The sequence below is a fragment of the Camelina sativa genome, chromosome 1 (assembly GCF_030686135.1).
Source record: "Camelina sativa cultivar CO46 ecotype springtype chromosome 1, ASM3068613v1".
Classification (NCBI taxonomy): Eukaryota; Viridiplantae; Streptophyta; class Magnoliopsida; order Brassicales; family Brassicaceae; genus Camelina; species Camelina sativa.
Window position 1 is genome coordinate 11,871,044 of NC_141880.1, and position 16,930 is coordinate 11,887,973.

Consider the following 16,930-nt stretch of genomic DNA (forward strand, 5'->3'; position numbering starts at 1 on the left):
GCATGAATCAAAGACCCACGCAATAGATCGGCAAAATTATATCAGAAAAAAAAACAAAGATCAAATCTTTCGATATAAACATGAAATGTTATGTAGATATAATGTTATTTCTTAATTAGCTGTCATATTATGTTTCAAAAACAATAATTCTTTTGACATAACTTCCGTTATTCTTTTTAGATTTGTTATTCACTATTTATTTATTAATAATAATATACATGCTTATTGAATTATTTTTTTGTTTATATATGTCAAAATCTTATTGAAAAAACACGTATAATATAGTAGCATACAATGGAAAATAGATTAGTTTGTTTTAATTTTGCTTTTTGATTTAGATTTTTTTTAGATATAAACATGTAAATTTTATTTAGATTTAATGTTATTTTCTTAATTAACTGTTTTGAAAAATAATAATTTTTTGACATGTGTCAACATCTTATCAGTATACTTGACACATGTCATGATCATGGTAATAGCTAATTTAAAAATCCAACTTTATATGATAAATTTTTTAACATAATAAAAAGATTACTTCAGACTTCAATTCAAGCTTTTTTCCTAAGACTGCCAACCAGTTCTTCATGATATTCGTTTTCTTTGCATGTGCCTTCACAAATCTTGTTGTCCGAAATTGGCTAACCATTAGAGACATAAAAATTATTTTTTATTTTTTTGTGCAAACAAAAACATAAAATTTAATGTGTTAGGTTATATAGTATAATTATACGACCAAATATGGATGACACATAGTATATTTATTTTACCATGTAGGGGTTGAGAATCTTTGTAACAGTGAAACTTTGATATGGATGACACATAATATATTTATCACTGTTTTTTTTTAAATATAATAAGATTACAATTATCTTATGTCTTGTTTTACCAAGCTTGAAAACTGTGATTTATGATCGTTAATATTGACACTTGTCACGATCTTATGAGTTACTAACTTTGATATTTAATCGTTAAAATTGACACGTGTCACGATCAATTGAGTTTTTAACTTTAATCTTTGATCGTTAAAACTAACATGTGTCACGATCTAGTGAGTTACTAACTTTGAGAGCCAAGGTTTATATAATAAGATTATTCAAACCTAACAAAAGAAAAAAACAGAGTTATCATGAAGATTGGCGCAGCAGGAGCAGAACGAGTATGGTTACATTTGAACTTTTCCTCTCATTTCTCTGTTACTGGCTGGTTAGTTAATTACATTTGTATGAATCCATCCTTATTTGTTTTCATGCCAGGAGTTACCAAGTCACTGAAGCTCTACGTGCTCAGATGGACGTCCAAAGAAGACTACACGAGCAATTGGAGGTTAGTTCATTTCTTATGCCAGTTGCTCTTGAAGATACAAACCCCCATATTTACAACAAGTTTGACTCAAAAGTGACAAATTATAGTAGAATTGTTATCCTAAGTTCTTAACCAATGTCCAATCCAAAAATTAGGATGTGGTTGTTACCAAATTATTCTTCTTTCTTTGCTGTACATATGAACAGTGCTCCTTGTTTCCATCTGTCCTGGATATTTACCTTATTAGAATGAACAAACGCGCCCTTGAGACTGAAACAGTGGCCACATTTGTAGGAATGCAACAGACTGTGCTGTGTAAATGCAAACCTTTGATTGATCTTTTAGTATGGGCAGGTGCAACGGAGACTCCAGCTGAGGATAGAGGCCCAAGGAAAGTACCTGCAATCAATTCTTGAAAAAGCTTGCAAAGCCTTTGACGAACAAGCTGCTGCTTTTGCTGGGCTTGAAGCTGCTAGGGAAGAGCTATCAGAGCTAGCCATCAAATTTTCCAATGTCTCTCAAGGAACAACAGTTCCATTCTTTGATGCAACAAAGATAATGATGATGCCATCGTTGTCAGAGCTTGCAGTAGCAATGTCTATATTTGATCCAATAGTTGAAGTGTTCTTGTTTTTGGACAAAGATGGTAAAGGGAAAATGAACAAGGCTGATGTGATAAAGACACCGAACAACGAAGATTATCCTTTAGAGAGATCTCCTTCACATGTCACCAACATGAGATTTGGTACATATAAATCATGGACAACTCTTCTCTCCTCTTTATTTATTTACAAGAATTCGATTTACTCACTGGATTCTATCTGTTCGTTGTGTGTTGCAGAAGAAATGGATTGGGGAAGAAAAGGGAAAGTGGGTTTTAGAGAGTTTCTATTTGCTTTCATGAGTTGGGTTGGTCTTGATGATGCAGATGATTACTATAAGAGCACCTAAGAAACATATTTACTCTATTATCAACATGATACTATAAAGCTTGTCGAATTCATTATTTTTCAATAATAATCACAACCCGACCACTCCTTCAAACATTCTATCAAACAAGTCCAAGTAGCAAGATCTGTTGAACTCCATAAAGGACAAGAATTTGGATACAAATGTACTGGATGAGTCATTGGATAACCAAAGTAAATACTCAAGTGATATGAAACTCCCAATCAAACATCAAAAGAAAGAAGTTACAGACATATGGAGGCATTGATTGATCATCATTTCTTAGAATTATTGTTTCCTTTGCCACCTCCTCCAGAACTAGCTGCTGCTGCTGCTGCTTGAGCAGCCTTCTTTGCTGCCTTCTCTTGCAATGCTTTCGCATCCCTTTATCAGATAACAAACACACACAGCACAAAGGAATCGATAAACACCATAGAGAAATTAGCGTTGTACTCAGATCCAAGAAGAACAAATACGAAAAATGGGTTACCTCTCACGGCGTTGCTCTGGAGTTAATCCATCATCTTTAGTCCTTCCTTTGCCTCCGGTACGAGCTAGAGCCCTTTCACGGTCACGCTCTCTTTGACTTCCTCGTGCAAAATTCGCAAAAGCCACAGAATCAAAGAAAACAACACTAGTTTCTGATTAAAATCGATATAAAAGCAGCACACAAAATATAGCAAACCCTTGCATCAAATATTCAGAGATCTGCATTAGAACTCGTGAAAGAACAATCCAAAAGCTACCCGTCTAGGTACAAACTTCAAAACCATACGATTCAATACGGAGAAATCAATGAAACAACTAATCCAAAAACAAAACCCTAAAAAGTTTACAAAATTTAGGTCTTTTCCATCTTGTAGAACACGCAAAAAAAAAAACAGAACCCAAGTTTCGGAATTGAACATTCGCGTTAACAAAAAAACACAGAACCCAAATAAAGAAAAACCAAACTGGAGCTAAAGAAACCAGATTGAGAGAACAAACGAATTTGAGAAGGATATGAGTCATGATGGGTGTGAGAGAGATCTGCGGCCGGTAGCGTAGAAGCGATCTTGAGAGAGATCAGAGAGATCCCCGACGGTGCGCAACTAAAGAAAAGCCAGAGAACGAAGAAGATTGACGGAATTAATTCCATTATTTATAACAATTTTTTTTGTTTAAGTCCCAAAATCGTAATTTCCATTGGTAATCGAAATTTCTAGGCTCCTGGAGCTCGGTTTTCTTTAACCGTTTGGTTCGGTTTTTGGTTTTCCCATTTTTTAAAAGGTAGATTAATTGGGACCATTTATAGCAATTTAAAGTTTTTAAAAAAAAAGTAAAATTACAAACACAAAATGCAAAATATATATCTTTATAATTTTTGTATTTTTCCCAAAACTTTTTTAATTAAAAATTACTAACTTTGTTTTGGAAATTTTTGCTTTTTATGTCATTTTTAATCTAACTTACAATTGAATTTCATTGTTTTCATTATCATAAAAATAGTCCTGTATATAAAATGTTATCAACACTTACACTTTAAATATAGACTCAATGACATATGTAATCTCATGCATAAAACATGACATCATTTTTATTATTTTTCTTATCCTTTCAAGATGATTGACTGACTCACACATGAAACTTTGGCAAAAATTGATTGTTCTTTTTATTTCTTTATCCTTTAAAATTAGGACTTGATTGTATAATTTAATTTAATAATAAAAAATGTTTACGTTTCGAAAGATATTCTACTTATATATATATATATATATATATATATATATATTTCTTTTTCGGGTTGAATCCAAAATTTATGTAAATATGAGTTAAACAATTTTGAAATCCAAATTTTACTCATTGAATGGATTAAAAAGTTTATATTTCACTCACCATTTATCAGTTTTATAAATGGATAAAACTTTGATAAACAAATATTACCTCCAATACCAAGTGAACCCTCTCCTCCTTCCTGAAAAAAATAATTTTGAAAGAATATAAATTATAAATATATATACTTTTATACCTAAGACATATTTCTAATATATTGGCTTTATGATGATTCCTAATTTTTTTATTTTTAGTTTTAATGAATACCTTGTGGATTGGTTCTGATGGATTTTCTAATTCCTTTGCCTGAAAGAAACAAAACGTACAAAACTATTTTACCAAATCGATTCACAAAAATATATTTATTTTTTAAAAACGATTCACAAATCAATAGAAAGAAACAGATTAGCAAATTTTACATTGGAAAACTACTGAGTTTCAAATAAAAAAGTTGAAATGCAATAAAGATGATAAAGGAACTTAGCCATTTTTAAGGTTTTGTTTTGAATCTATTTATTTATGGTTTTGTTTAAAGTTTATCAATGTTGAATCTATTTCGCTATCTAATGCTGTTATTAATACATTACCAAAGTACTGGTCAATGAAAAATTTCCATTTTTTTATCTAATAATTAATTACTTACCAAATTAATAATTATTAAAGTATTGACTGAATTAGGTTTAGGATTTTCCTTTTTTTAAAACCCTCCTACTCTTTAAATAGAGAAGAAGCTTTACCTTCTTTTTTTCATAACTCAACAAAAGTTACAACGACAGAAGAAAATCAAAAATCTAATGAGAATAATGGCTAGAACAAGAATGTCGCAAGAAGAGTATGAGCGAGTTTGCGAGTTCCTGAGAATGATAAAAGAGACTGATGAAGAAACAAACCACAGAGGAATCTACCTTCAATACACCACTGCAATCAAACTTTACCATTCCGGATCTCTGAACTTAGTCGGTCTCAGAAACCAAATCACGGCTATTTTCAAGAACTGCGACGTTTTGCTCACCGCCTTCGATCGAGTTTTGAAGGATTTGGATACGGATTATCGTCGAGACGAGACCGTTGTCGATCCGAAGAATCTGAAACGAATAAAGGAGTTCTTAAAGTCGTTGAGGAGCGAGTGCGAGGGGTTACGAGTAGGGTTTATAGAGGCTTTCGTGAGACATAAGCAACATCAAGACGTGAAGACTCTCAAGGAAGAAGTTGACCTAATGTTACGAGAATACCCTAATCTGAAAAAGGAGTTTAGGAGGATCCTACTCGACCACGGCTTAGTACAAGTCGAGAAACGAGATGAGATTACGCGTGAGGAAGAGGACGAGTTGTTCAAAGATGACATGTACTTTCATGCCATTGAAGCAGCCATTAAGTTCGCGGAGGCTGAGGATGATAAGAAGCCGGAGGTGGGTGTTTATGGAGCCGTCAGACAGTTTTACAAACAACGGCGTAGAGGGTTGCCACGAGGATTCGAGAAAGATCCGAAACTTGCGGTACGGAGAATCTTACCAGATCTGCAGTGGAAGTACAACGCGTTTCTCAAGAACAGAGGAAGGTCTCTTGAGAAGGTGCGCAAGGTGAATGAATCATTGGTTGTGTTTTGATTTGATGTAGTAGAATGTTTTCTTTTTGTGTTAATGAAAGTATTAATTTGTATCTATGTATATTTTGGCTTTTGATGAAACCTGATTGTTCATGGTAAGATTTAGTAAAGATGTGTTTTGTCATGGTATTATTGTTCACATATCACAAAATACAAAAAAACGTAGACGCAAACACAAAGGTTATACATTGCGTTGAGAGGTTACACAGTATACAAACAGAGAGAGAGTAATGCACAAGTTCAAAACAGAGGAGTAGTCCTTGAACTATTAAAAAGCTGCAACAGCGCCAACACTAAGCAACCAGAGGCATTGTCACCAAAACATACAAAATATTATGAAACCTCCCAAAGTAACTAGATGAAGCTCAACTACAACCGAAGAACAACATTTTCAGTGGAGATAATGATCAGGACTAAACGAGCCAGCACACTCTTTAGAGAAACATGAGATTCTCAACCTGACCAGAGAAGATAGAGATTACAGTTTCACCCCAATGTTTTGTGATTCCTTCTATGTAGACTTTTCTGAAACTGTTTTTCTTGGGATCATAATAGAGAACATAAAACGGTGGTTCACTCAAAGTGTCTGGTCCGAAAACAAACTCACCTGCATCAGTGAGACAAAAGGCTTGAAGATACCAATCAGTTATACAGAGATCTAAAGCAAACACCTTGTTGCACCATTCATGTTTCGCAGCATCCTCTAGAACCCACAAATCAATCCTACAAGTACAAGAAAGTCCAGCTGGTTTAAACGACATGACAGCAAGCTTTCCCTCGTATCTTGTCATCTTTGTAAACTCTGCAGCAGTCTCTGGTACTCTTATAAGCTCAAACTTCTCAGACCTAACATCGAAACTCATGACTCCTTGATGCTTGTTCTGAAGAAAAGGATCTGTATCAAGATAAGCTTCATAATACAACACACCATTGATACATATATCAAGAGGCAGAGGAGAGTGATCAGAAGGACAATCTTGAATCATTCTCCAGGAATTACCATTCTTCCTCAACGTCAAAACCCTAAGCTCTAATGGAACTAAACTGCGACACTTCGTCATACACATGACTATGTAATCTTCATTGATCGGATCATAACCCAAGTAATAATGGTATATATCCAACCTACGAGAATCAATCTCAGGCAAAGTAACAGATCGTCTCGTGCTAGGGTTGTACACCATGAGTTTACGAGGAGGTCCATAGCAAATCAAACCATGAACAGAGGGAGCAACAGTTGTGTACCAATGCAAAAGACATTTCATATGGTAAGTTGCTACATAAGATGATGAGTCACCTCGAATCCCTACAGAGAAGAAGTGACGCTTCCTGTTACTCTTGTCTTCGCATGTGAAGATGAGACTTTGGGTTTGGGGACGAGTAGACGACTTGATGAAGTACGATCTCATGAAATCACTGTTGCGGATGATGGATTCATACTGTTTCGATAAGCAGAGGAACCTTGCTAGGGATTTAGCGGGTAAGCCTTTGAGTATCTTTGGAATGAGATCAAACGGAATATGATCTAACCTTGCTCTGTTTGTTCTCAGGTCATCGGAGATCTTCGTCTTTGCAAGATTCTTTCCTCTCTTTGTTTTCATGGCGATGATGTGAAGAAAGAACGAGCGGCGTCGATTTTGTCTCTCGGTTTGCAAAACCTTTCTTGGAGAAGAAGAAATCAAGAAAACGAATGAGTTTGTTGCGTTTTTTTGCCGTTATATATGTAAACGTGGTGCCGTTTTACTATTTCAATCGAGGAATGGTCGAAACTTGAAAGGATCTCAAGATTAAAACGGCAGAGAGTTTCTCTACTTTTGTAAATAATGTTTTTTTTTTTTGTGTGTGTGTGTGTGTGTTGAATTTAAAGTTAAGAAATATTAAGTATGGGAAAAGGACGGAATCTAATGATTAATTTGGATTTTGTGAATTACGTAATGATTTCATACATGTGTTGCTCAACTTGGCAGGTAGGGAAGGGACAAGGGAAGCAAAATCAGAAAAATATGCAATAAATAAAAATAAAACAATCTGAGGTAAAGGGGATCTTGTATAGTTGTGACTTGTGAGTATTCATACACATAACACATGGTTGTTGCAAAGTTGAGGATCATTATGATGCTGCCCATTGCAACATCGTATTTTAGGTTGCAGTTTAATATTGTAACCAATTCCATTAAGATGATCAGTTTATATAATCAGTTTCATGTTACATAATATATAGTAACGGAGACGAACTAAAAATAATAATCGTTGACATATATTGAGCCTTATCACCATGAACCGAGACCGAGAGGGTTAGGAGATACATCAACGATGGACCGATGGTAGTATGCTTCGTAGTTTCATGGCCTCTTCGTCGTCTTCGATAGTTGTTGATGAGGAAGAAAAGTGTAAATTGTTGCGTACTTGCGTAGTCCCTTAGACCTTAGTTAATCCCTAGTGCCTAATAGATATACATATCATATTATCATGGGATTTAATTTAAAGTTGGGACACCGGACATGTTTTTTGTTTGCCTTAAATCCCCCTCAAATGAAGCTCCAACGGATCCGCTTAGCTAGTGTGATATATGCAATCTGGCTTGAAAGAAATGTCCTGAAACTACAAGGGTATTACGTACTCCAGTTGAAAGTTTGTTCCCTTTACTTGATAGAAAGGATGACCGTAACACATGCTCTGGTAGAAGATACATCCCAAAATTTGACATGCTCAAATTACTAAGGGGGTATTAAAACCATGATTTTGGAGTATTTGATAGGATTTAGGAAATTTGGAATTTTGATAGCTTTTAGGGAAATTGATATGATTTATGGTAAAATTATTTCAAATTATTTCAAATCCTACCTAAAACTATGAGATTTGGATTTCTGTATTTTTAACTAAACAAATCCTCTCAAATCATATAGAATTCCTAAAACTTATGAAAATTATGAAAATCCAAATCCATAAAAACAAACTGTTTTGAATAACAGTGGATTTTAAAGTAGATTTTTAAATAATCAGTTCAATAATAGTGGATTTTAATAGATTTTTTAAAATCCATGATTGAATAACATATGATTTGTAAATTTTAAACAAATCAATTAAAATGTCAAGTTGAATACACCTTTTGATCCGGGTTTGTTCACCACATCGTTCATTGTGGTTACGCCTACTTTTTTTTTTCTTTACTCTGTATAATCATTATCAAAATTTAGAAAACCAAAAATTTTAGCCAACAATCTATATTTCATTAATCATTACCTGAAAATCTTTTATAGAAGTTTAACATAATTGTGGAAGCTTCCTTGCCCCAGTGGTTGGCATAGGGTTCATTAATGCTTCTACACCAGGACGTTTGGGGTTTGAATCCCGGATAATGCGATTTATTAATTGTGCAGATTAATAGAGGCAAATTTACATACGATCTTCAATGATGCGCAATTATCGCCGTACAGCTGAAAGTCAGAAGGAATTGTCCATGTAGAATCATACGTAATAGTTCTCATGATTTGCAATCAATAATAATAAATCCAGAGTTAAAAAAAAAAATTTTAAGAGAATCCAAATGCTAGGTTATTCAATCATTCACAGATTTAGTGTTAATCCATCAAGATTTTATGTACTTCATTAAACTGTAACATTTTAAAAGCATAATCATTTGAAAAATCTTTATATGGAATCTACTGAAATGAATTCCAACAGATTTTTTTTCTAATAATGAGTAAGTTATAATTTTTTAGAAAATCTACATCATATAAACTACTAATCAATCCTGTTAAAAATATTTAAGTTTTTGTAAAACCAAAATTAATTAATGCGAACTTGGGGCCATTATCTAAGTGGCTTATTAACTCCATAATTAATGCACCCAAAGTTCAACTTTTCCGGCTAATATATCTCCATAACTAAGGCACCCCCAAAGTTCAACTCTCCCGGCTTGAAAAACGTGGCTCAGACTACTCTACTAGTGGTGGTGGTGAGTTGGGGCCTCAAAATCGTATCATCACGTGACCCACGCGTAGCGGTTCGGCTCCTACAAAACAAAGAACAACTCGTTGTCAGTCCAATCAGATACAGACATGTCATCTCCCCTGACAGAACCTGAAAATGACAGAAATATCCAAACATGTTGCTGATAATTACAAGTCAAAAATCCCAACAAATCTGAGTCAAAATTAAAAAACGAATCTCACCGTTTCCCTTCTTCTTCCTCCTCCTTCCTACTTATTCTTCTTCTTCTTCTTCATCTTCCCTCTCAATTCTTCGTAATTAAAAAAAAAAAAAAAAAGAGAAAAAAATGTGTGGGATCTTCGCGTATCTGAATTTTCACGCGAACAAAGAGAGAAGATACATTCTCGAGGTTCTCTTCAATGGTCTTCGCCGTCTTGAATACAGAGGTTACGATTCTGCTGGAATCGCCATTGATAATTCTGATGCTTCTTCTCCCCTCGTGTTTCGTCAAGCTGGAAACATTGAATCACTTGTTAATTCCGTTAACGAAGGTTGCTCTTTTTTTTCTTTATTTATAAATTTTGGATCTTTAGATTTTGAATCCAAAGTCGAAGACTTTTTTATTTTATTGATGATTTTGTTGTGTTGTGTTTTGTTTTTGCAGAGATTACGAATACGGAATTGAACCTAGACAAAGTTTTCTACTTTCATGCTGGGATTGCACATACGAGGTGGGCTACTCATGGTGAACCTGCTCCTAGGAATAGTCATCCTCAATCTTCTGGTCCTGGAGATGATTTTTTGGTTGTTCATAATGGTGTCATCACTAACTATGAGGTTCTTTTTTGAAAAACTGAGTCTCTTGTCTTATGTCTTTATAAAGGGAGCAAAAAGAACATGTTTTTTGATTCTGTTCTTGTTTTGTTTAGGTGTTGAAAGAAACTTTAGTGAGGCATGGGTTTACTTTTGAATCGGATACAGATACTGAAGTAATTCCCAAGCTTGCTAAATTTGTTTTTGACAAAGCTAATGAAGAAGGTAATTGCTTGATACTGTTATCCATATTGTGTATGAGATTTTTAAGTAGTGTGTTGTTTTGTTTTTTAGGTAGCATGCTCATGTATTTTATTTTTCTTATGATTTTGTAGGTGGACATACTGTTACATTCTGTGAAGTTGTCTTTGAAGTGATGAGGCATCTTGAAGGAGCTTATGCTCTTATATTTAAAAGCTGGCATTATCCGAATGAGTTGATTGCGTGCAAGCTTGGTAGCCCTTTGCTTTTAGGTGTTAAAGTAAGTTGTTACTCTTTGTCACTAGAATCAATAGGGCTGTTTCATTCTGTTTGATTGAAATCTAGCTTAGCAGTTGTTTTGTTTAGCGAGTCTGTATCAAGCTTTGTATATCATTTGAACAACCTGTAGGGCTAAATAGCAATTGTTATATGATAGGGAGATTACAAATTTTTACTCATGAGAGCAAGAGTTGATTCTTTTAGTATGGAATAGGGCAGAGTTGCTTCATCTTAACCTTGTTTTGGGTATTTAAGATTCTAACTGGCTCACGGTTTTAAATCTGCTAGCTTTATTTCCTTCTCCACCTTTTTAAATTACAGAACCATAACCTTTACGGCTTGTAAGCAACTACGGTATACCTTACTTTATGCATGCTTTCGTAGGAGCTAGATCAAGGCAAGAGCAATGGTCATGTTTTCCAGGATGCTCACTTTCTTTCTAAGAATGACCATCCCAAAGAGTTTTTCCTATCAAGTGATCCTCATGCTCTTGTTGAGCACACAAAGAAAGTTTTGGTGATTGAAGATGGCGAAGTTGTTAACCTCAAGGTATATTCATTCCCTGCCAGACAAAGCATCAATATGGAATTCTAGCATATGAATAACGAATCTTATTGACTGATCACTGGGAATATATGTAACATTCACAAGTAGCAACTGAAACATGTGTATCCAATTTGGAGTATAAGTGGTTCACTTATCATGTAACCTATGCAGGTCACTTAATATGTGCTCACCACTTCCACTTTTATTAACAGGATGGAGGTGTGTCGATACTTAAGTTTGAAAACGAGAGGGGAAGGCCTAATGGTTTATCGAGACCTGCTTCAGTGGAACGTGCCTTATCTGTTCTTGAGATGGAGGTGGAGCAGATATACAAGGGAAAATATGATCATTACATGCAAAAAGAGATCCATGAGCAGCCAGAATCTTTAACTACTACAATGAGAGGCCGTCTTATTCGCGGTGATTCACGCAAAACAAAAACAGTCCTCCTAGGTGGTTTGAAAGATCACTTAAAGACCATAAGACGCAGCAGGCGTATTGTTTTTATTGGATGTGGGACAAGTTACAACGCTGCTCTTGCATCAAGACCTATCCTTGAAGAGCTCTCTGGTAATTGCTACTATATAATCATGTGCTGTCTTGATTTCGAATTGGCTCTGCTTAATTTAGGTTCTTTTCCATAGGTATACCAGTCAGCATGGAGATCGCTAGTGATCTATTGGACCGGCAAGGTCCAATATACAGAGAAGATACCGCAGTTTTTGTGAGTCAGTCTGGTGAAACTGCAGATACACTACTTGCTTTGGCCTATGCTCAAGAAAACGGTGCATTATGTGTCGGCATAACTAACACCGTTGGGAGCTCAATAGCTAGAAAAACACACTGTGGTGTCCATATTAACGCAGGAGCTGAGATTGGTGTGGCAAGTACAAAGGTAATTTTCGTGAATCTCTGAACATATATGTACATATATTTTCAAGATTTGGTGGTTATAAAAAACTTATGCTTTCCCCCAACATTATCAGGCATACACAAGTCAGATTGTGGTGATGGTAATGCTAGCTTTAGCAATTGGAAGTGACACAATCTCCAACCAAAAGAAACGGGAAGCTGTAATTGATGGACTACTTGATTTGCCATGTAAGTCAAGCAATATAGAGAAAAGTTACTTCTTCTTCTTAAGACTGTTTTGAAGCAATTGCAACCAACTTTGTGTATATCTATCTTATTTAAACTGAGCAGATAAGGTTAGGGAAGTACTAAAGCTAGACGATGAAATGAAAGATCTTGCGCAACTTTTGATAGACGAGCAGTCACTGCTTGTGTTTGGCAGAGGGTACAACTACGCAACCGCGTTAGAAGGAGCGTTGAAAGTAAAAGAAGTAGCACTAATGCACAGTGAAGGTATACTTGCAGGAGAAATGAAACATGGACCTTTAGCTTTAGTTGATGAGAATCTCCCAATCGTTGTGATCGCCACTCGCGATGCTTGTTTCAGCAAACAACAATCTGTGATACAGCAACTTCACGCACGCAAAGGGAGATTAATAGTAATGTGTTCTAAAGGTGATGCTGCTTCGGTAAGCTCTAGCGGATCTTGTCGTGCAATCGAAGTTCCTCAAGTGGAAGATTGTTTACAACCTGTTATCAACATAGTGCCACTACAGGTAAAAAAACTCATCTCTGCATCACTCTATGATCTATGTATCTTCTTCTGCTTTCGACGTGTGAATAAGTCTATGTTCTTTGTGTGCAGTTATTGGCTTATCATCTGACTGTTCTGAGAGGTCACAACGTTGATCAACCGAGGAATCTGGCCAAGAGTGTGACTACTCAATAGAGAGCTTAAAGGGAATGATACTAGTTTGTATAGTTTTGCCCACACACATGCCTATGGAGTTTTTATTGATGTTACCATCGTTTACACTTTGCCACGCTATTTATGTCAAGAAACAATAAAATTTTGATATTTTTGTGTTCAGCTTGTACTTTATACTACAAAGACCAAATCTAAACTTTAATATCGAAGTATCAAACCAAAACGAGTAACAAAAACAAAAACATGTGTTAAAAAAAATTGTTAGGTGTTAATATCATTAAAGAAGAGTTTAGACTAATTTGTGAGAATACGGAAAAGTACGAGGTCTATGAGTGATTTTATATAAATATCGACGTATAAAAAAACAGAGAGGAAGACTAAAACAATTCGAAAGGTAAATTGCAAAAACCCTAGCCTTTACATGATGCGGCCGCCGATTCCGAAAGCGATACCAGATGACGACGACGGCGACTTTTCACAGATCAAAGGCTTCGAGGTTGATGATGAGTACGGCAAGAGGTTGTTGCACAACAAGAATCGCGTGGATCTGGAGCGACTTGAGGAGATGAAGAAGAGAGGTCTCATCGTGGATGAGGAAGATGATGAGCCAGAATCTGAGCCTGATGATGATCTTGATAACCCAGAAAGCGATCTCAGATTCGTTGATGTGTTGCTTAAGGTAAAGAACAAGGATCCTTCGATTATGGACAAAAATGCTAAGTTCTATGAGTCTGATGAGAGTAGTGAAGGAGATGAGAAGAAGAAGAAGAAGAAGAAGAAGGAAAAGAAGAAGAAGAAGATGTATCTGAAAGATGTTCAGGCACAGCATTTGCTTGAGGAAGGTCCTGAGTTTGTTGAGGAAGATGAGGAGAGGAAGGTGACGACTTACGCTGAGCGGCAGAGAGAATTGAGGAAGGCTGTTACTGATGCTTTGGAAACTGGAGAGGACGAGAGTGATGATGATGATCTGTTTAGAGTTGTAGAGAAGGAAGGAGATGATGATGATGTGGAGGTTAACGAGGAGTTGGCTAAGAAAATGGATGAGTATTTTGGTGAAAAAGCTGAGGATTTTGAGAACCAGTTTTTGAAAGATTACTTGGTGAAACAGCTGTGGAAGGAGAAAGAGAAGATCGTAGTAGACGAGGCGGAGTTGGATGAGTTGGATGATGACGAGGAAGCTGTTTGGGATCAAGAGGATTATGAGAATCTCTACAGGCACGAAGAGAATGCTGGGGAGATAATTATTAGTCAGTCTAGGGTTGTGGATGGGTCGGTGAGGAAGAAGGACAGTGCTAGGAAGGCACAGAGGAAGAATAAAGAGGAGAGGATGAAGATGGCTGAGATTGAGAGGAAGGAGGAGCTGAAGCGGCTTAAGAATGTTAAGAAGAAGGAGATGAAGGAGAAGATGAAGAAAGTGCTTTCTGTTGCTGGTTTTAAGGATGGAGAAGAATGTCCTCTAGATGCGAAAGATTTTGATGATGAGTTTGATCCGGAAGAGTATGATAAGATGATGAAAGCTGCCTTTGATGACAACTATTATGGTGCGGAGGATTCAGATTTGAACAGTGATGGGGATGATGATGGAGAGAAACCAGATTTTGATAAGGAAGATGACTTGCTTGGACTTCCCAAAGATTGGGATGTGATTCAGGGTGGGGATGGTTTTGTGGCCGCTAGAGAAAAGGTTCTGAAGCAAAAGGAGAAGGTTATTGATGATGATGAAGAAGAAGAAGTAGAAGTAGAGGAGGAGGAGGTAGAGGAGGAGAAGGGGGCAGATGGTAAGAGGAAGAGAAAGCGGAAAACGTCTCTAGTACAAAGAGCCAAAGAAGCTTTGATGGAGGAGTACTACAAGCTAGACTATGAGGATACAATTGGAGATTTGAAGACAAGGTTTAAGTATGCGAAAGTACAACCTAACAGTTATGAACTGGGGACTGAAGAGATACTCACCTTGGCTGACACAGATCTGAACCAGTATGTACCATTGAAGAAGATGGCTCCTTATGTGGAAAAGGATTGGGAGGTGAATAAACACAAGGTCAGGGAGCAGAAACTTAAGATCCAGCAGTTGTTGGAGGGTAAACACAATGAGAAGAGAAGCAAGAAGAGGAAGAAGAATAAGGTTGCTGAGACGAAACCAACACAGAAAGCAGATGAGGAAGGCAAGGCCGAGACGAAGCTATCGAGGAAGGCGAAGAGAAGAAGGCTCAAAGCAGAGAAGAAGCTTCCTCCTAACAGAATGGTTGCTTATGGGAAGGAATAATGAAAATGAAAACTGATGATGCAGCATCTCTTTTCGTTTTAAGTTTTGGGCTTATATTTATTTACATTTTCGAGTGTTTGTTCGAATTTACTCTTTTTTTATGTTAGTGAGATCTTAAGAGAGCCTTATCTGTTCCTACTATAGAGGTTCTTCTGAGTTATCAGTCTAGAAACTGTATAAGTTTAGTTTCAATGTTCGTCAGTTCTGTTCTGATGCTTGTTTGAGACTCGAAGCTTTTTTTTTTTTAACTCATTCGTCTAAAACTTCCAACTTAACTTTTGATTAATTTAATCAAGAGTTATGTTGTAGAGATCGTTTTACGTAGCTATGATCCAAATCTTGACAAGTAATTGATTGAGATTAGTGCAAAAGAAGATGTAACAAAACAAACTTAGTTGTTCACTACATCAAGCAAAAGAGTTAACAGAAATTTAAGTCTTACAGAAGTCTTAAGATAATAAAACAGCAAGACGAGACCATAATGTTTCAAAATGAAACTCTAACCACACCAAACCACTATACCCAGCATTTTCCACATCACAATCTCATCTCCGCTGTGGACCAAAACGATTGCAGAACCTAGAAAACATCTTCAAGTCTACATCATAGCCAGCATAAACACCCTTCTATACTTACGGTTTCAGAAACAACTATGCCTTTCCGATAACCAAAAAGACATTTAAAAAACTGTCAGGAAACATCTATAATAACCCAGAGCCCTCCCTAACAGTTGTAACTTTCACAGGATCATTCTTCTTGAAGTGGTTTGAGGTTAGCCCCCAAACCCTCTGATGCATCATCAGCGCTTCCTCTAAGCCGCTTTTCCAGATTGTCATCAGTCTGCTCCGCGGCATCAAACTTTCTTTTGGACCCTCCAGATGAAGTCCCAACCATTTCAGATTGCACCTGCGTAGCACGAGCTTCCTCAACAACAACAACACCTTGTTGTTGCTGCTGCTGCTGCTCACCATCCGCATTAGGTAAGTCCTGAACCACATCACCAAGTTGGAGCAGCTCCTTGGTACCACTTTCACCATTGTTCTCAGCAGAAGCATCAGAGATAGAAGACTCATGAGGCGGTGGTGAAAGAGAACGATCATAAGGGTCAGGAACATCAACCCAAGGGACTGAACAAGAAGTAGTGAGATGATTCAAAGCCCCACAGTTACAACAAAACTAAAACCGAGCTCTAATCCTAGCAATATCCTCATACCTCAAACTCACAATCTTAAGCCATCGTCGCCGGTGAATACTACAGAACAGAGTATCGCACGCACCGATCATTTTCAAAAGGGATAAATTATGATTGGCCCTAGAAAAAAATGATTATTAATTAAATTTAGTAACTGCCCACCCTTTACCACTACGCCCACTAATGGTAACCGCTTAGTTATCTTTAGTAATTGGGCCTACCGCTAAGCCCAAACATATTTTTTTTGTTAAAAAC

General features: G+C 36.4%; 6 protein-coding genes and 1 pseudogene across 6 annotated transcripts; 4 read left to right on the forward strand and 3 right to left on the reverse strand.

Moving 5' to 3' along the window:
- Nucleotides 1-1,126: 1,126 nt before the first annotated feature.
- Nucleotides 1,127-2,253, forward strand: LOC104707351 (uncharacterized). Its single transcript, XM_087510604.1, has 5 exons — nucleotides 1,127-1,203; nucleotides 1,254-1,395; nucleotides 1,509-1,610; nucleotides 1,657-2,047; nucleotides 2,144-2,253. The coding sequence occupies exons 1-5, from the start codon at nucleotides 1,127-1,129 to the stop codon at nucleotides 2,251-2,253; spliced, it is 822 nt and encodes a 273-aa protein (XP_087366730.1).
- A 115-nt stretch (nucleotides 2,254-2,368) lies between these two features.
- LOC104789181 (uncharacterized) lies at nucleotides 2,369-3,389 on the reverse strand. The gene is made up of 3 exons (XM_019227826.2): nucleotides 3,255-3,389; nucleotides 2,741-2,843; nucleotides 2,369-2,634 (listed from the first exon to the last, which is right to left on the reverse strand). The coding sequence occupies exons 1-3, from the start codon at nucleotides 3,259-3,261 to the stop codon at nucleotides 2,526-2,528; spliced, it is 219 nt and encodes a 72-aa protein (XP_019083371.1). The 5' UTR covers nucleotides 3,262-3,389; the 3' UTR covers nucleotides 2,369-2,525.
- A 1,449-nt stretch (nucleotides 3,390-4,838) lies between these two features.
- Nucleotides 4,839-5,847, forward strand: LOC104707358 (uncharacterized). The gene has a single exon (XM_010423693.2). It carries the CDS (start codon nucleotides 4,857-4,859, stop codon nucleotides 5,667-5,669), a length of 813 nt encoding a protein of 270 aa, XP_010421995.2. The 5' UTR covers nucleotides 4,839-4,856; the 3' UTR covers nucleotides 5,670-5,847.
- A 202-nt stretch (nucleotides 5,848-6,049) lies between these two features.
- Nucleotides 6,050-7,269, reverse strand: LOC104707365 (F-box protein At2g21930 pseudogene; annotated as a pseudogene).
- Nucleotides 7,270-9,574: 2,305 nt separating this feature from the next.
- Nucleotides 9,575-13,382, forward strand: LOC104789192 (glutamine--fructose-6-phosphate aminotransferase [isomerizing] 1). Its single transcript, XM_010514928.3, has 10 exons — nucleotides 9,575-10,152; nucleotides 10,266-10,438; nucleotides 10,531-10,639; nucleotides 10,750-10,895; nucleotides 11,279-11,443; nucleotides 11,653-12,010; nucleotides 12,085-12,335; nucleotides 12,427-12,541; nucleotides 12,644-13,068; nucleotides 13,158-13,382. Exons 1-10 carry the CDS (start codon nucleotides 9,948-9,950, stop codon nucleotides 13,239-13,241), a joined length of 2,031 nt encoding a protein of 676 aa, XP_010513230.2. The 5' UTR covers nucleotides 9,575-9,947; the 3' UTR covers nucleotides 13,242-13,382.
- Nucleotides 13,383-13,529: 147 nt separating this feature from the next.
- LOC109130837 (uncharacterized) lies at nucleotides 13,530-15,709 on the forward strand. Its single transcript, XM_087457333.1, has one exon. The coding sequence runs from the start codon at nucleotides 13,642-13,644 to the stop codon at nucleotides 15,481-15,483; it is 1,842 nt and encodes a 613-aa protein (XP_087313459.1). The 5' UTR covers nucleotides 13,530-13,641; the 3' UTR covers nucleotides 15,484-15,709.
- Nucleotides 15,710-16,230: 521 nt separating this feature from the next.
- LOC147949806 (uncharacterized) lies at nucleotides 16,231-16,767 on the reverse strand. Its single transcript, XM_087510608.1, has 2 exons — nucleotides 16,761-16,767; nucleotides 16,231-16,610 (listed from the first exon to the last, which is right to left on the reverse strand). The coding sequence occupies exons 1-2, from the start codon at nucleotides 16,765-16,767 to the stop codon at nucleotides 16,231-16,233; spliced, it is 387 nt and encodes a 128-aa protein (XP_087366734.1).
- Between the last annotated feature and the right edge of the window lie 163 nt (nucleotides 16,768-16,930).

Excerpts from the sequence above, each read along its gene's own strand:
- LOC104707351 (XM_087510604.1), top strand. The coding sequence starts at position 1,127 with ATGAAGATTGGCGCAGCAGGAGCAGAACGAGTATGGTTACATTTGAAC. Across the intron at positions 1,204-1,253 it reads CATTTCTCTGTTACTGGCTG|GAGTTACCAAGTCACTGAAG; the intron begins GTTAGTTAATTA and ends TTTTCATGCCAG. Across the intron at positions 2,048-2,143 it reads TGTCACCAACATGAGATTTG|AAGAAATGGATTGGGGAAGA; the intron begins GTACATATAAAT and ends TGTGTGTTGCAG.
- LOC104789181 (XM_019227826.2), bottom strand. Across the intron at positions 2,635-2,740 it reads CCAGAGCAACGCCGTGAGAG|GGATGCGAAAGCATTGCAAG; the intron begins GTAACCCATTTT and ends TATCTGATAAAG.
- LOC104707358 (XM_010423693.2), top strand. The coding sequence starts at position 4,857 with ATGAGAATAATGGCTAGAACAAGAATGTCGCAAGAAGAGTATGAGCGA.
- LOC104789192 (XM_010514928.3), top strand. The coding sequence starts at position 9,948 with ATGTGTGGGATCTTCGCGTATCTGAATTTTCACGCGAACAAAGAGAGA. Across the intron at positions 10,640-10,749 it reads TGACAAAGCTAATGAAGAAG|GTGGACATACTGTTACATTC; the intron begins GTAATTGCTTGA and ends ATGATTTTGTAG. Across the intron at positions 11,444-11,652 it reads GCGAAGTTGTTAACCTCAAG|GATGGAGGTGTGTCGATACT; the intron begins GTATATTCATTC and ends TTTTATTAACAG.
- LOC109130837 (XM_087457333.1), top strand. The coding sequence starts at position 13,642 with ATGATGCGGCCGCCGATTCCGAAAGCGATACCAGATGACGACGACGGC.